The 18,947-nt window shown below is 40.8% G+C and overlaps 1 protein-coding gene across 1 annotated transcript in view; it reads left to right on the forward strand.

Moving 5' to 3' along the window:
- The window catches only part of LOC120044029 (protein FAM189A2-like), a 55,884-nt gene that overhangs the window by 14,869 nt on the left and 22,068 nt on the right, over window positions 1-18,947 (forward strand). The window contains exons 3-6 of the mRNA XM_038988624.1: window positions 3,823-3,933; window positions 12,609-12,728; window positions 14,645-14,752; window positions 16,374-16,646. Coding sequence (XP_038844552.1) covers window positions 3,823-3,933; window positions 12,609-12,728; window positions 14,645-14,752; window positions 16,374-16,646 — 612 coding nt within the window. The remainder of the gene's footprint in view (window positions 1-3,822; window positions 3,934-12,608; window positions 12,729-14,644; window positions 14,753-16,373; window positions 16,647-18,947) is intronic.

Genomic DNA, 18,947 nt, shown 5'->3' on the forward strand with positions numbered 1-18,947 from the left:
GATGACTTTGTAAATCTCAGTTTTCAGTATCTTGTGGCAGTGCTCATTGTCTTTTTTACACATGCTTCACATACACAAAGCCATCTGGTGTATCAAAAACCCAATCTGGTCCCCAATTTACCCCAACACCATGATTCATTCCCAATTTACCCCAACACCATGATTCATCCCCTATTCACCCCAACACCATATGCAGATTCAGACTCCTCGGGTGCTCTTTTTTGGGAAACGTTGTGCTTCCACAAAGATGGTCCCACAAAGTTGGTTGGAGGTCCACACATCAGATAATTCTAACTTGAATGGTGAATATCTGTCATTTTAAATTGTACTTTCAATCGTCCATAGGAAACCTATTGAAATCATAGAAATATAGATATTAGAATATACATGGTCATTTAAGTTGACATTCGGCGTTGGGTTGACCAGCGGTCATCTTTGTGGTAGTAATTAGAAGTTAACATTTTAATTCAATTTACATTTGAATATTTTACCAGCTAAATTGCAGTGATATGAAGGGAAAGATCCATTCTATATATGATATTTATATTATTGAAATGACAGCCACCATGTATTCAAGAGCATGTTGTGTCAACCGATGGAGGTATCACACAATACAATTTGAGTAATAGTTCTGTTAAAGCTGCAATATGTAACTTTTTGGGGTCCCCCCTTGGCTGGTAAGGATATCCTTGTCTCATCACGCACTGACCAGGTCGCTAGGTGTACTGTGCTTCCTCCGACACATTGGTGCGGCTGGCTTCCGGGTTGGATGCGCACTGTGTTAAGAAGCAGTGCGGCTTGGTTGGGTTGTGTTTCGGAGGACGCATGGCTCTCGACCTTTGTCTCTCCTGAGCCCGTACGAGAGTTGTAGCGATGAGACAAGACAGTACCTACTAACAATTGGGGAGAAAAAGGGGGTAAAAAAAAAAAAAAAGTAGATATGTTCTATATGCGCTATTTCTATGCTTCCCATTCTTAGGTTTAGCTTCAAGCAGCTGAAAATACAATAAAAATGCAAAAATACGATTTTTGCATTGTGCACCTTTAGTGCAACAGATTAACATCAATAATGTATCTTCAGACATAGCCTACCCCTTGGGGAAGACTTTTATTAGTGTAAAGAGGGTCTTAGTCTTAATAACCTCAATTTGTTCAAAACGTGACTTCAGGAAACTGGAAGAGTGAGTGTTCAGTTGGAACTGGGGAGTTGGCGCTTGCCTGAGGGTGAAATCTGGAGTCGAGCTGTCTGTCCTGCAAGCTGTGTATTTGTGTGTGTGTGTCCCGTGTGAGAGTGTGAGAGCGGACACACTGACTGAGTTAGGACAAATTAGTGACTGTATCCTCCCAGTCACAAAGAATACACAGAGCCCCACCTCTGACCTGAGTGATTTCCATGGCCGTGGTCGCCAGACAGATAGGGACAGACACAGAGAGACAGACAGCGAGACTGGCAGGTCACCATGCGTCCCAGTCTTAGCTCCAGTATAAATACCCCTCTGCCTCACTGTGAGATGGGGTGGGGGGCTGGATTTTGCCCATCCCCTCCCTTATGCCCGAGACCGCCAGGCGACCGACACGATTTTGCTGCTTGAGACACGCTTAAAATAGTCAGATCTTTTCCGAGCCCACCTATTTGTGTAAGCTTTGAAAAGGGGTCATTTTCATATTGATTGACATACCCTTGGCTGTTCTGAATTACATGCACTATAAACCAGCACTCACATCAAGTCAGTCTAATAGTAGTGTAGTTAAATTACCCATTGTATATTCCATGATGTCAGCTATCAACAAACAGGTATTGGTCTGTCTTCCCTCCTCTCCTTCTTCTTTCTGTCTTTTCTTCAATAGCAGTGTTTATATGACACATTTTTTCTGTCATCTTTTCTATCTGTAATTTAGTCTTGTGTTTTAATCATTAATGTTTTATTTGTTTTTACCATTGAGGACCACTTTGAAAATAAGTGTTTTAATTAATAATTTTACGTGATTTCGTCTGGGAATACATTGTTTATCTTGTTGTATATGTATTTTACCCAAATAAATTCAATTAAATTACAGTGCCTTCAGAAAGTATTCACACCCCTTGCCTTTTTTGACATTTTGTGGGATTAAATTGGATTTAATTGTATTTTTTTGTCAACGATATACACAAAATACTCTTATGTCAAAGTGGAAGAAAAATTATAATATTTAGAAAACATTATTATTATTATTATTATTATAATACAAATAAAACCATATTAAATCTTGATTAGATAAGTATTCAACCCCCTGAGTCAATACATGTTAGAATCACCTTTGGCAGCGATTACAGGGTCTTTCTGGGTAAGTCTCTAAGAGCTTTCCACACCTGGATTGTACAACATTTGTCCATTATTATTTTCTAAATTCTTCAAGCTCTCTTAAATTGGCTGGTGATCATTGCTAGACAACCATTTTCAGGTCTTGTCATCGATTTTCAAGCAGATTTAAGTCAAAACTGTAACTCTGCCACTCAGGAACATTCACTGTTTTCTTGGCCAGCAACTCCAATGTAGATTTGGCCTTGTGTTTTAGGTTATTGTTCAGCTGAAAGGTAAATTCATCTCCCACTGTCTGGTGGAAAGCAGACTGAACCAGGTTTTCCTGCAGGATTTTGCCTGTGCTTAGCTCCATTCCGTTTCATTTTTATCCTGAAAAGCTCCCCAGTCCTTAAGGATTACAAGCAAACCCATAACATGATGCAGCCCACCACTATGCTTGAAAATATGGAGAGTGGTACTCGGTGATGTGTTGTATTGGATTTGCCCCAAACATAAGACTTTGTATTCAGGATAAAAAGTGAATTGCTTTGCGACATTTTTTGCAGTATTACTTTAGTGCCTTGTTGCAAAGAGGATGTGTGTTTTGGAATATGTTTATTCTGCACAGGCTTCCTTCTTTTCACACTGTCAATTAGGTTAGTATTGTGGAGTAACTACAATGTTGTTGATCCATCCTCAGTTTTCTCTTATCACAGCCATTAAACTCGAACAGTTTTAAAGTCACCATTGGCTTCATGGTGAAATCGCTGAGTGGTCTCCTTCCTCTCCGGCAACCGAGTTAGGAAGGATGTCTGTATCTTTGTAGTGACTGGGTGTATAGATACCGCCGTCCAAAGTGTAATTAATAACTTAACCATGCTCAAAGGGATATTCAATGTCAGTGAATCCCCCCCCCCCCCCCCCCGTCTACCAATAAGTGCCCTTCTTTGTAACGCATTCGAAAACCTCTCTGGTCTTTCTTGTTCAATCTGTGTTTGAAATTCACTACTCAACTGAGGGACCTTACAGATACAGTATATCTGGGGTACAGTGATGAGGTAGTCATTAAAAAATGTAAAAATATCTTATTTAGGCTGGCCATAAGAAAGGAGTTGAATACGTATTTCAGATTTTCAGTTGTAATTAATTTGTTAAAAAAAAATCGAAAAACATAATTCCACTTTGACATTAAGGGGTATTTTTTTATGCCAGTGACCCAAAAAATCTAAAGTGTATCCTTTTTAAATTCAGGCTATAACACAACAAAATGTGGAAAAAGTCTGGGGTGTGAAGGCACTATGAATTATCTTTCCAGTCAAGGCCAGCTATGAGGGCCTTTCTCTTTCATCATAAACAGTTGTATCCCTTTTTTCTCTCAACTTCCCTTTCTTCCCTCTCTCTACATTATGGTTCTGTATTATTTTCCTGATGGGGATTTAGTTTTAACATGCTCTCTGATTTGGACTATTTTCCTATTAGGCTGTGTGATATGTTTTGCAAATATCTCCATTACTATTTCTCTCTCCCTTCCCTCTCCCAGATGAATATGTTTGTGCTGTCGTCAGTGGTGTGTGTTCTTCTCAACCTGGCCAGCTTCATCCTCTGCTGTCAAGGAGCTCAGATGGTCTCCACCATAACCAACTGTCAACTGGTGAGACACACACACACACACACCCAGACATCACCCACATTCAGGCAGGCACGCACACACAGACCCACATGCATGTGCGCACAACACAAACTCTTTCCCTGATTTGAAATGTGTGTAGGTGTTTGATTGGTCAAGTGTGTGTGCAGATGTGATGATGTTGTGTGTAGGTATCTGATTATGGTGTGAGACAGACAATGATTGAGGATAAGTGGATCATGATTATCAGTGATCTATTTTCACGTGTTTGTGTGGGCTATGTGTTGTTATTATAGGGGAGATTTAGATGTCTTAGGTGGCAGGCTGTACTCCTGTATTAATTCTCTCTCTATTTCTCTCGCTTTCGCTCTCTCTCTCTCACTAACACACACACACACACACACACACACACACACACACACACACACACACACACACACACAGCTTCTTGCATTCAGAAGGTATTCACACCCCTCCACGTTTTGTTGTTGTAGCTTGAATTTAAAATGTATTAAATGTAGATGTTTTGTCACTGGCTTACACACAATACCCATAATGTCAAAGTGGAATTATGTTTTTTTTTAAATGTTTACAAATGAATAAAAAATTAAAAGCTGAAATGTCTTGAGAAAATAAGTATTCAACCCTTTTGTTATGGCAAGCCTAAATAAGTTCACAAGTAAAAGTGTGCTTAACAATCACATAATAAGTTGCACAGAGTCACTCTGTGTACAATAATACTGTTTAACATGATTTTTGAATTACTTCCTCATCTCTTTACTCCACCATACAATTATCTGCAAGGTCTCTCAGTCGAGCGGTGAATTTCAAACACAGATTCAACCACAAAGACCAGGGAGGTTATCCAATGCCTTGCAAAGAAGGGCACCTATTGGTAGACGGGGAAAAAATATATAAACTGACATTTGAATATCCCTTTGAGCATGGTGAAGTTATTAATTACACTTTGGACGGTGTATCAATACACCAAGTCACTACAAAGAAACAGGCGTCCTTCCTAACTCGGTTGCCGGAGAGAAAGGAAACTATCTGATCTACCTGATGTCTCTTTCCTCTCTACTGGAGATGCCTACCTCAACAATGTGACCTCTCTACATCCTAATATCATCCATAATTCTTTTATTAGTCCAACCGGCCCCACACAGAGACCAGGGCTGTGTCCCAAATGGCACCCTATTCCCTACATAGTGCACTACTTTTGAACAGAACCCTATGGGCCCTGGTTCAAAAGTAGTGCAGTACTGTATATAGGGAATAGGGTGCCATTTGGAACAGAAACTACGGCTGGTTCCAGTTCAAGGCATATCAACATGGTACATTTTATTAGCCTAGAAATGTGCCATCTCACACGTTAGACCTGCAGGAACATCTCCCACCCCAAAACGAAGAGGAACACAAGCTGCGTATCAGACTGGAGCTGAGATCTGGACATCGACACACGCATACGCATGCACACAAACACAAACACATAAAGGGTGTGACCATTGAACAGGTTGAACTCGTGGAGTAACATTGGATAGTCAGTTATCATGGTAAAGCCATATTCACAAAGTTGTTGTGAAGATGGGTAGAGGTATGTCTGTTATAAAAAATAAATTCTGCATTTTTGACTCAAAGATCAACTGTTCTAGTTGTTCGGGATCTGATCTTGTTCCATCTTAATTACTGTCCGGTAATATGGTCAGGTGCAGCAAAGAAAGACCTAGCAAAGTTGCAGCTGGCCCAAAACAAAGCAGCACGCTTTGCCCTTAACTGCGCACACAAAAGTAACCTCAACAACATGCATGTTAATCTTTCATGGTTGAGGGTTGAGGAGAAATTGACTACTTCTCTTCTAGTCTTTTTAAGAAAAATGTGTGTTGAAAACGCCTAACCAATATTTGCATACACTTCAGACACACCGTACATACCCCACTAGACATGCCACGGGTTTCTTCACTGTATCCAAACCAAAAACAGACTTAATGCGTTGCTCAGTTATGTGTAGAGTCATGTCATCATGGAATGCTCTGCCACCAGAGGTTACTCAGGCAAAAAGCAGGTTTAGCTTAAAAAAACAAATTTAAAAAAACATATTGTATCACAGCACCTCTCCTCTTTCTAAAGATCTACACTGACATTTTCCAGACTCTCAAAATTATTATTTAGTTCAAATTTTGTGCACAAATGTGTTTACATACCTGTTAGTGAAAATGTCTCCTCAGCCAAGATAATCCATCCACCTGACAGGTGTGTCATATCAAGAAGTTGATTAAACTGCATGACCATTACACAGGTGCACCTTGTGCTGGGGGCAATAAATGGCCACTCTAAAATTGCAGTTTTGTCACACAACACAATGCCACAGATGTCTCAAGTTTTGAGGGAGCATGCAATTGCTATGATGACTGCTGGAATGTCCACCAGAGCTGTTGCCAGAGAATTGAATGTTAATTGCTCCAACATCATTTTCGAGAATTTGGAAGTACGTCCAACCAGCCTCACAACCGCACGCCACGTGTAACCACACCATCCCAGGACCTCCACATCCGGCTTCTTCACTTGCGGTATCGTCTGAGACCATCCACCTGGACAGCTGATGAAATTGTGGGTTTGCACAACCAAAGAATTTCTGCACAAACTGTCAGAAACCGTCTCAGGGAAGCTCATCTGCGTGCCCGGCATCCTCACCATTGTCTTGGCCTGACTACAGATCCTGAGGCCAATTGTCGTGCCATTCATCCGACGTCATCACCTCATGTTTTAGCATGATAATGCATGGCCCCATGTTGCAAGGATTCACAATTTCTGGAAGCTGAAAATGTCCCAGTTCTTCCATGGCCTGCATACTCACCAGACATGTCACCCATTGAGCACATTTGGAATGCTCTGGATCGACATGTACAACAGCGTGTTCCAGTTCCCGCCAATATCTAGCAACTTCGCACAGCCGTTGAAGAGGAGTGGGACAACATTCCACTGGCCACAATCAACTGTCTGATCAACTATATGTGAAGGAGATGTGTCGCAGTGCTTGAGGCAAATGGTGGTCATACCAAATACTGACTGGTTTTCTGATCCACGCCTTTTTTTAAGGTGTCTGTGACCAACAGATGCATATCTGTATTCCCAGTCATGTGAAATCCATAGATTTGGGCTTAATGAATGTATTTCAATTGACAAATGTACTAATATGAACTGTAACTCAGTACAATTTTGGAAATTGTTGAATGTTGCGTTTTTATTTTTGTTCAGTGTGTACAGTGCATTCGTAAAGTATTCAGACCCCTTGACTCTTTCCACATTTTGTTATGTTACAGCCTTATTCTAAAATGCATTAAATATCACATTCACCTAAGTATTCAGACACTTTACTCAGTACTTTGTTGAAGCAACTTTGGCAGCGATTACACCTTTGAGTCTTCTTGGGTATGATGTTACAAGTGTGGCACACCTGTATTTGGGGAGTTTCTCCCATTCTTCTTTGCAGGCCCTCTCGAGCTCTGCCAGGTTGGATGGGGAGCATCGCTGCGCAGCTATTTTCAGGTCTCTCCAGAGCTGTTCGATTGGGTTCAAGTCCAGGCTCTGACTGGGCCACACAGGGACATTCAGAGACTTGTCCCAAAGCCACTCTTGTGTTGTCTTGACTATGTGCTTAGGGTCGTTGTCCTGTTGGATGGTGAAACTTCGCCCCAGTCTGAGGTCTTGAGCGCTATGGTTCAGGATTTCATCAAGGATCTCTCTGTACTTTGCTCTGTTCATTTTTACCTCGATCCTGACCAGTCTCCCAGACCCTGCCACCACCATGCTTCACGATAGGGATGGTGCCAGGTTCCCTCCATACGTGATGCTTGGCATTCAGGCCAAAGAGTTCAATCTTAGTTTCATCAGACAAGAGAATCTTGTTTCTCCTGGTCTGAGTGTCCTTTAGGTGCTGTTTGGCAAACTCCAAGTTGGCTGTTATGTGCATTTTACTGAGGAGTGGCTCCGCCTGGTTGCTCTACCATAAAGGCCTGATTGGTGGAGTGCTGCAGGGAAGGTTGTCCTTCTGGAAGGTTCTCCCATCTCCACAGAGGAACTCTGGAGCTCTGTCAGAGTGACCATCGGGTTCTTGGTCACCTCCCTGACCAAGACCCTTCTCCCCCGAATGTTCAGTTTGGCCGGACGGCCAGCTCTAGGAAGAGTCTTGGTGGTTCCAAACTTCTTCCATTTAAGAATGATGGAGGCCAATGTCTTCTTGGGGAACTTCAATGCTGGAGATATTTGTTGATACCCTTCCCCAGATATGTGCCTCAACACAATCCTGTCTCGGATCTCTACGAACAATTCCTTCGACCTCTTGGTTTGGTTTTTGCTCTGACATGCACTGTCAACTCTGGGACCTTATATAGACAGTTGTGTGCCTTTCCAAATCATGTCCAATCAATTGAATTTACCACAGGTGGACTCCAATCAAGTTGTAGAAACATCGCAAGGATGATCAATGGGAACAGGATGCACCTGAGCTCAATTTTGAGTCTCATACCAAAGGGTCTGAATACTTATGTAAATAAGGTATTTCTGTTCTTTATTTTCAATAAATGTGCAACATTTTCTAAAAACCTGTTTCGCTTTGTCATTCTGGGATATTGTGTGTAGATTGATGAGGAAAATAAATAAATTGTCCATTTTAGAATAAGGCTGTAACGTAACAAAATGTGGACAAAGTTAAAAACTTCTTATGGCTGCAGTCCCGTTAACGGGATCGATATGACAACAGCCAGTCGAAGTATAGGGCGCCAAATTCAAAAAACAGAAATGTCATAATTAAAATTCCTCAAACATATATGTGTCTTATATAATTTTAAAAGGTAATCTTGTTGTTAATCCCACCAAAGTGTCCGATTTCAAATAGGCTTTTAAGCGAAAGCACTACAAACGATTATGTTAGGTCACCACAAAACCACAATAATCACAGCCATTTTTCACAGCACTTCATGTTACACAATACATGCATGTTTTGTTTGATTAAATTCATATTTATATAAAAAAAATCTGAGTTTACATTGAGGCGTTAGATTCACTAGTTGCAAAAACATCAAGTGACTTTGCATAGCCACATCGTTTCAACAGAAATACTCATCATAAATATAGATGATAATACAAGTTATACACATGGAATTCTCGATATACCTCTCCTTAATGCAACCGCTGTGTCAGATTTCAAAAAAACTTTACGGAAAAAGAAACCCACGCTATAATCTGAGACGGCGCTCAAAAGTAAAACACCACAGACGCAAAGATGGCGTCAACATAAACAAGAAAATATATGATAAATATTCCCTTACCTTTGATGATCTACATCAGAAAGCACACCAGGAATCCCAGGTCCACAATAAATGTTTGTTTTGTTAGAAGAAATCCGTTATTTATGTCCAAATACCTTCTTTTGTTAGCGCGTCTGGTTTACATATCCAAACGCTAATTCTGGTCAGCGTTATATCGGACAAAAACTTCAAAAAGTGATATTACCGGTCGAAGAAACATTTTAAACTAAGTACAGAATCAATCATTAGGATGTTTTTAACATATAGCTTCAATAAAGTTCCAACCGGAGTATTCTTTCTTGTCTTCGTGAGCAATGGAACGTAAGTGACTACCATGAGGAATAAGCATGATCAGAAAATGGCTGCTTGATGGACACCTGACTGATTCTGCTATCGTTCTCTCCCACAACACCATAGAAGTCTCATTATAATGTCTATTGATGGTTGACATCTAGTGGAACCCCTAGGCAGTGCACAATCATTCATATCTCAAGGGGATTTCATTAGGGACTCTGGTGAATACATACAAGCTCAGATTTCTGACTTCCTGTTTTGATTTCAAAACAGGATTTTGCCTGCCAATATGAGTTCTGTTAATCTCACAGACATAATTCAAACAGTTTTAGAAACTTTAGAGTGTTTTCTATCCAATACTAATAATAATATGCAAATATTAGCAACTATGACTGAGGAGCAGGCCGTTTGATATGGGCACCTTTCATCCAAGCTACTCAATACTGCCCCTTCAGCCATAAGAAGTTAAGGGGTCTGAATACTTTCCGAATGCACTGTATATACAGTGCAAGTCAAAAGTTTGGACACACCTACTCATTCCAGGGTTTTTCTTTATTTTGACTATTTTTCTACATTGTAGAATAATAGTGAAGACATCAGAACTATGAAATAACACATATGGAATCATAGGATTCCTTGACATTGTTGTCCTTAAGCCATTTTGCACAACTTTGGAAATATGCTTGGGGTCATTGTCCATTTGGAAGACCCATTCGCTGACTGATGTCTTGAGATGTTGCCAGAGATGCTTCAATATATCCACATACTTTTTCTTCCTCATGATGCCGTCTATATTGTGAAGTGCACCAGTCTTTCCTGCAGCAAAGCACCCCCACAACATGATGCTACCACCCCTGTTCTTCATGGTTGGGATGGTTTTCTACGGTTTGCAAGCCTCCCCCTTTTTCCTCCAAACATAACGATGGTCATTATGGCCAAACAGTTCTATTTTTGTTTCATCAGACCAGAGGACATTTCTCCAAAAAGTACGATCTTTGTCCCCATGTGCAGTTGCAAACCGTAGTCTGGCTTTTTTTATGGCGGTTTTGGAGCAGTGGCTTCTTCCTTGCTGAGCGGCCTTTCAGGTTATGTCAATATAGGTCCTGTTTTACTGTGGATATAGATACGTTTGTACCTGTTTCCTCCAGCATCTTCACAAGGTCCTTTGCTGTTGTTCTGGGATTGATTTGCATTTTTCGCAACAAAGTATATTCATCTCTAGGAGACAGAACGCCTCGCCTTCCTGAGCGGTATGACGGCTGCATGGTCCCATGGCGTTTATACTTGCATACTATTGTTTGTACAGATGAACGTGGTACCTTCAGGCATTTGGAAATTGCTCCCAAGGATAAACCAGACTTGTGGAGGTCTACACTTTTTTTTCTGAGGTCTTGGCTGATTTCTTTTGATTTTCCCATGATGTCAAGCAAAGAGGCACTGAGTTTGAAGGTAGGCCTTGAAATACATCCACAGGTACACCTCCAATTGAGTCAAATGATGTCAATTAGCCTATCAGAAGCTTCTAAAGCCATGACATGTCATTTTTTTGAATTTTACAAGCTGTTTAAAGGCACAGTCAACTTAGTGTATGAAAACTTCTGACCCACTGGAATTGTGATACAGTGAATTATAAGTGAAATAATGTGTCCGTAAACAATTGTTGGATAAATTACTTGTGCCATGCACACAGTAGATGTCCTAACCGACTTGCCAAAACTTTAGTTTGTTAACAAGAAATTTGTGTGTGTGTGTAACGGATGTGAAATGGCTAGCTAGTTAGCGGGTACGCGCTAATAGCATTTCAATCGGTTACGTCACTTGCTCTGAGACCTGAAGTAGGGTTTCCCCTTGCTCTGCAAGGGCCGCGGCTTTTGTGGAGCAATGGGTAACGGCGCTTCGTGGGCGACCGTTGTTGATGTGTGCAGAAGGTCCCTGGTTCGCGCCCGTGTCGGGGCGAGGGGACGGTTTAAAGTTATACTGTTACATTGATGCTGTTGACCCGGATCACTGGTTGCTGCGGAAAAGGAGGAGGTTGAAAGGGGGGTGAGTGTAACGGATGTGAAATGGCTAGCTAGTTAGCGGGTACGCGCTAATAGCATTTCAATCGGTTACGTCACTTGCTCTGAGACCTTGAAGTAGGGTTTCCCCTTGCTCTGCAAGGGCCGCGGCCTTTGTGGAGCGATGGGTAACGACGCCTCGTGGGTGTCAGTTGTTGATGTGTGCAGAGGGTCCCTGGTTCGCGCCCGTGTCGGGGCGAGGGGACGGTTTAAAGTTATACTGTTACGTGTGTGTGTGTGTGTGCCAATGTTTATGTTGCTTCACAGTCCCCGGTGTTTTTTTATTGTTTGTGTGTGTGTATGTATTCTAAGTATACAGCCTATATGCGCAATTTATAGGCAATAATGATTTAATACCACTCAGTGTTGTTTAATGTTGCTGAGCGCTTTATGTCCCTACCAGCCTAGTGTCGCACTTGCAACTGCTTCACAATGTATTTCTTTGTAGGCTATAGCCTTGAAATAATTGAAAGATGGGTTTTAGTTCAATTGTGAGAGTTTTTGAGTAATGGAGTCTCCCGTCCAGACCACCTGCTCCTCAAATCTGTTGTTACTTTCACTAAACCCTAACCCCTACGCTTACCCTAACCTTAACCATAACCCCAACCTTAACCCTTACCGTAATAATTTTAAATGACAACTTCAACGGTGTAGGGACGTCCCAAGGATCCCGGATTGCAAGGACCCTTTCATTGACCTGGAGGGAGGGAGGGAGGGCGATGAAAATGTACATGCCTGAAGGTAAAATATGTCTTGTTCTCACTCTGTTGATGTCTCTCTCTTCAGTTTCCCTCTTTGCCCTATTTCTCTCTCCCTCCCTTCCTCCCTCCTTACTTTCCTCTGGTTGAAGGTGTTAACAGTTTTAGAATAGGTTGAGATTGGCATGCCAACATGTCAAACACAGTCTGTTTGTTTTTGACATTTCTTAGACCTGGTCTGTTGTGTGTTTCAGAGTGAGTCTAACGGCCATGTATCTGTTGTGTTTTGTGTGTTTCAGTGTGAGTCTAAAGGCCATGCATCTCTTGTGTTTTATGTGTTTCAGAGTGAGGTGGGAGATGTGTGTAACTGCTGTCCTCAGACCCCCACTGCCAAGTGTCCTGAGGAAACACTACTCAAACTCTACCCTGGACACTCCTGTAGTACCATGAGGGTCCTGCTCAAGGTGTGTATTTGTTAGTTTGTGCATACCATGTGTGTGAGAGAATTTATGTTCATTGCATAGAGTTGTATAGAGATCGCAACGTTATATCTGTCCCATTATGGCATCTGGGCAACGCCACTGAGCCCATCTCCATTTTTTTTATTCTACTACTTCTATGAGTTGGTAAACAAACTGATAGAGGGTGCATACTGCCACCTGGAGTGTGTTGCTAGAAAAGGTTTGAAGCCAAGTTTGGCGATTAAATGCCAACTGCAGATATGGAATGTATGCTCACAATTATAATTCATTGTCTGATCCCTCCTGATGATCTTGATGGAATTATGTGATCCTTACTTAACCCATAGGAATTCCCATCCAGGTGGCTACTTAACCTTTTCACACGTACCAACAAATGGGTGTGATCATTCTACAGTGGTCACTGCAGCTTACGCTCAAACCGGCGTGATTAGAACGCTTATTTAGAAAGTCCAGTTTCGATTTACGCAACAGTCAGCATTTGAGCTAGCCACACTGTTTATTCACTGAAACATTTTGCACAAACACAGTCCTTACAAAGTTATGTCCTGAACGTGACAAGTTTATTTTGGGATGCAATGTTCAGACATTCACAGAAGAAACGAAACTGGAAAATGTAGGCTACGTTTGTCCTAGTGCTAACTGAGGAAAGATTGACGTAACACAAGCGGTCATATTTAGATTTCGAAATAATTGAGTAAAACACTTCTAGAAATCGAAAGAAATCGAAAGTAATCCGACGAGGATTAGTTTGTGCACGCCGCCATGTTAGTTTTTTCGCGTCAACCAAAGATAATAAGAGGAGACCAAATGAGTTTGGGCTGTTTGCAGTGTGCATGTTGAAGGGGGTGTGTCGTCTATGATCATTCACTTCCCTTCATTCACTTCAGGAAGTTTACCCTTCACCCCATTATAAAATATTTGGTCTGACAGATGTTTCCGTGACACCCAGAATTCATTGAATAATGTCAACAAACATAGCGCCACACATAGCTGGCAAATAGCTTAGCATTAGCTCATTATAATCAGTACAACCTTCAAAAAGGTATTTTACACACATCCATTATAATCTATGCAATAATCGGAATGCATTATTTGTGACCAGTACTCAAAAACATGTGAATAAAACTGTAAATACATTATGCTCCATACATATATATATATATATATATATATATATATATATATACATACTGTATGCTAAGGTAGAAATGACATACAGAAAATAAGGCGCTTGCTTTGATAGGAACGCACATATGTCCAAATGTATTATTTGTAAGAAAAAAAACAAGGAAGGCAATGCCAGCGCCAGCCAGTCTTAAAATGTGCCAATTCGTGTAAGACTGCGCAAATGTCTGCATACTTGATCTGCGGAAACATTGGTGAAGTGTGTGGGCTCTCCTCGAAGAGAGAAGTTTGTCCAGCTCAGTAAAGCCTCAAACATAAATCTTCCGCAACGCTGAAATGGGCTACTTCTTTGTGAATTAATGAGGAGGCGAAACCCACCTCAATTAAAGCTGTTGTTAGAAACTAAAACTTGTTCGAAAATAATTTGAAATTGACAAGTTGAGACATAGATCATTAGCAGGCATCACGTGTTAACTGTCCTGTTGCGTAACAATCACATTTTGGAACAGTGAATGCATTCTGACATCACGTGCATAAAACAACTCATGTTGGGGTGACCATTACAGATATTTGGAACTCGTGTGAAAAGGTTAAAAATGTCGAAAGTGCTCAAAGGCACTGCTCATGTTAAAAACAGGCTTTTGAGCACTAGAGCCCTCTATACAACTCTATGGTTCCTTATGGTAATATTTAACCATAAGCAAGTTAAGATGGTTATTGGTGTTTGTGGGGTGGTTTAATCCAAACTGTTTCTCGTCTGTCCGTGTTTCCAGAAGGTTCTGTTGGCGCTATGTGCTCTGAATGCTCTGACCACTGCAGTGTGTCTGGTGGCTGCTGCCCTCCGATACCTACAGGTCTTCACCACCAGAAGACCATGTATGGTAAGACTACCCCATCACCTATCACAACCATTCACAGGGCCTGATAACCCCCAGCTGCATTCATGTAGGTTAGAATCTGCACCACGTCCAATCACATAGCAGAAGAATCTCCATATCAGAGTGTGTGAGCAGAGTTGAGTGGTTGGAAATCCCGCTCATGCTGTGCTTGTGCACCACTCCAGTGCTCCACAGCCTTTCCAACCGCACAGCACTCACAGGGAAAAAAACTGCAACTCTGAATTCAATCCATTCATTAAAATCACAATTTAACCGACACCCATTTGGCGGGTATCCCTTTCCATCTATTTTTGTGACTACCTGGACCTACCATTTGGTTTGGAAGTATTGAAACCAAACCAAATGACTTGAGTGAAAAGTATTTTAATAAACATGAAAAGGTGAATGTAAGAAGCGCTCATAATTTCAAATAGGCTACGTGTCATATTTAACAGCATATAAACACTCTAAATAGGTCAGGAGCCAGACAGGGAGCCTAAGAAGAAACGAAAATGTATTATTTAGGCTATATTTTTTCAATTATTTCAAGGCTATAGTCTACAAAGAAATACATTGTGAATCATTTGCAAGTGCGACACTAGGCTGGTAGGGACATAACGCGCTCAGCATTAATAAACATTTAGTTGTATTGAATCATTATAGTTTATAAATTGAACATATAGGCTGTGACTTACATAGAATGAAATACAAATTAAATGAAAAATGCCTTAGGCTTAGTCTACAGTGCCTTTGCATTCATTTTTAGAAACACGAGTTTGGCCAAAGTCTGTGGCTTTAGGCTCATGCGATGGTGCCTGGAGTACAGGCCAGCAGCGGAGAGGCTAAACACCCTTCGGGACACACTTGCCAGGCTAGGCAGAGCTGTTCTTTATTTTCATTTTTCTATAGGTAGGCCTAAAGGTTTTAAGACAAAATAACCCAATCAAAACTGAAAGCTCCTTTAAAGTGGGAATATGCCAGGCCTATTGGGCCAAAATCAATTATGGCCTATTGTATAGATAAATGGAACAAAAATTAACAAAACTTTTAAGAGATCAGATTTTTTGTTTATAAAATCTTTGCTACAATGTCACACTTAGTTATCTATCCACCTCGTTCCTTTCTTTTAGCATGTTCACGTAGTAAGTACACCATCATGCTTTCGGCATATGTGTCTTTTCAGATTCCACAATGATTATTTAGTTGTGGACACTACATCACTGCACTCCCTCTCTTGCTATCGGTCCTCATCTTTGTAAATCACCTTGATTTTGCACCTGTGTGTTTTATCAAATTCTTTGTGAAAATATTTATCGAACTCCATGACAGTAGCTAAAGCAAGGGGCTATAGCAGCACAGAAGTAGACTACAAATACATGCTGGGCCAGGCATGCCCTGAGCTCGTGAAGTGAGCGCTACTGGAGTGCTACTGGAGCGAAGTCCGATGCTCCAGCCTTTGGGAATCTCGCTCTGTGCTCCTGTCAAATTGGGCATATTGCTCCTCGCTCCGCTCCGCTCACATACTCTGCTCCATATTGATCAATGTTTTTTTTATTTGTCAACACTACAGGTGCATCTCAATAAGGGGCTTATCTCTCCCCCCCCCCCCCCCTCTCTCTAATAGGATGATCCCAGGCCAAATGCAGAGGAGATGGAGGAGCCAACTATTATCCCTGACCCGGATGACTTTGTCCCCCCTGCCCCTCCCCCCTCTTACTTTTCAACCTTCTACTCCTACACACCACGGCTGGCTCGCAGGATGTTTGGGGACAGTGTGATACCACTACCTCATATCTATGGTGCCAGGATTAAAGGAGTAGAGGTGTTCAGTCCTTTAGACCCACCCCCTCCCTACGAAGCTGTTACTGGAGGCTCCGCCCTGGCCACTGCAACACAGGTACATACAGCAGATTACATTTATATCATTTTATGGATACCTTGAAAGTAGACTATGAATTTAGTTAGTCATTTAGTTACAGCTTAACATTAGCATAGTTTAGTGCAAAACAATGGGAATGGCTGGCCATCATCCAGTCAGCATGCTCCAAGTTGTATTCCAACAAAAACTCAGTAACTTCAAATCAAGTAATACAGCAATGTGGTACCTTTGAGAGTTGTAAATGCTTTGTATTGATAGTTGCAGGGTTGGAGTCAATTTGGAATTTCTGAATTCAATTCAAACAATGCACTTAAATTGAATTGGCCATACCCCACAAGAAGCAGAATTTTAATTGAAGGAATTAGAATGGATTTCAAACCAATTCAAACCATGGAGCATGAAAGTTTGGTTCATTTGACAATTATTTTATCAAAAGGATATGCAACACATTAATGCAAAGAATACACATACTATTTAAAATGTTCGTTTAGAACTATTCCACATTTTGTTACAGCCTGAATTCAAAATAAGTTAACTTCTTCTGGCTGCAAGCCCGAGGCCGCCCACAATATGACAACAGCCACTTCAAGTGCAGGGCGCGAAATTCAAAATATATGTTTTAGAAATATTTAACTTTCACACATTAACAAGTCCAATACAGCAAATGAAAGGTACACATCTTGTGAATCCAGCCAACATGTCCGATTTTTAAAATGTTTTACAGCGAAAACAGCACGTATATTTATGTTAGCTCACCACCAAATACAAAAAAGGACAGACATTTTTCACAGCACAGGTAGCATGCACAAAGCCAACCTAACTAACCAAGAACCAACCAAACTAACCAACAAACAACTTCATCAGATGACAGTCTTATAACATGTTATTCAATAAATCTATGTTTTGTTCGAAAAATGTGCATATTTCAGGTATAAATCATAGTTTACATTGCAGCTACAATCAGAAATTGCACCGAAAGCAGACAGAATAATTAGACACCAACGTCAAATACCTAAATAATCATCCTAAAACATTTCTGAAAAATACATAGTGTACAGCAAATGAAAGACAGGCATCTTGTGATTCCAGACAATATGTCCGATTTCTTAAGTGTTTTACAGCGAAAACACAATATAGCGTTATATTAGCTTACAACAATAGCCAGAAACACAAGCCATTCCCCAGCAGTAAAAGTTAGCGATCGTAACAAACCAGCAAAAGATATATAATTTTACACTAACCTTGATATGCTTCATCAGATGACAGTCCTATAACATCAGGTTATACATACACTTATGTTTTGTTCGAAAATGTGCATATTTAGAGCTGAAATCAGTGGTTATACATTGTGCTAACTTAGCATATTTTTCCCACAACGTCTGGATATTTTTCTGACACTTTTTCTGACACACATATTCTGACCAAATAGCTATTCATAAACATAACTAAAAAATACATGTTGTATAGGAAATGATAGATACACTAGTTCTTAATGCAATCGCAGTGTTAGAATTCTAAAAATAACTTCATTACGACATAAGGCTTACGTTATGGCGAGCGAGTGCCCAAAACCTGGGCGCAAAACTAATAGTACACAGTTCGACAGATATATGAAATAGCATCATAAAATGGGTCCTACTTTTGCTGATCTTCCATCAGAATGTTGTACAAGAGGTCCTTTGTCAAGAACAATCGTTGTTTGGATTTAGAACGTCCTTTTTCCCTCTTGAATTAGCAAGCGCACTAGCCAAGTGGCGTGAATCTCTCCTTCCTGAACAAAGGCACACAACGCAACACGCCTAACGTCCCGAATAAATTTCAATAATCTAATAAAACTATATTGAAAAAACATACTTTACGATGATATTGTCACATTTATCAAATAAAATCAAAGCCGGAGATAGTAGTCGCCTATAACGACAGCATTTCAGAAGGCAATTCCAGGTCCATCCTCGCGCTTACCAGAAAACAGGAAATGGGTGACACGTCATTCCAAGAAGATTTATTCCATCTCAGACCAAGATAAACACTCCATTTCTTCTCTCACTGCCTCTTGACATCTAGGGGAAGGTGTATGACGTGCATGTATACTAATACGTATCATGCCCATTTATAGGCAGGACCTAGAACAGAGAATAGTTTTCAGACTTTCCACTTCCTGGTCAGGAAGTTTGTGCCAAATGAGTTCTGTTTTACTCACAGATATAATTCAAACGGTTTTAGAAACTAGAGAGTGTTTTCTATCCAATAGTAATAATAATATGCATATTGTACGAGCAAGAATTGAGTACGAGGCCGTTTGAAATGGGCACCTTTTAT

This window comes from Salvelinus namaycush, chromosome 1, assembly GCF_016432855.1.
Source record: "Salvelinus namaycush isolate Seneca chromosome 1, SaNama_1.0, whole genome shotgun sequence".
Lineage (NCBI taxonomy): Eukaryota > Metazoa > Chordata > Actinopteri > Salmoniformes > Salmonidae > Salvelinus > Salvelinus namaycush.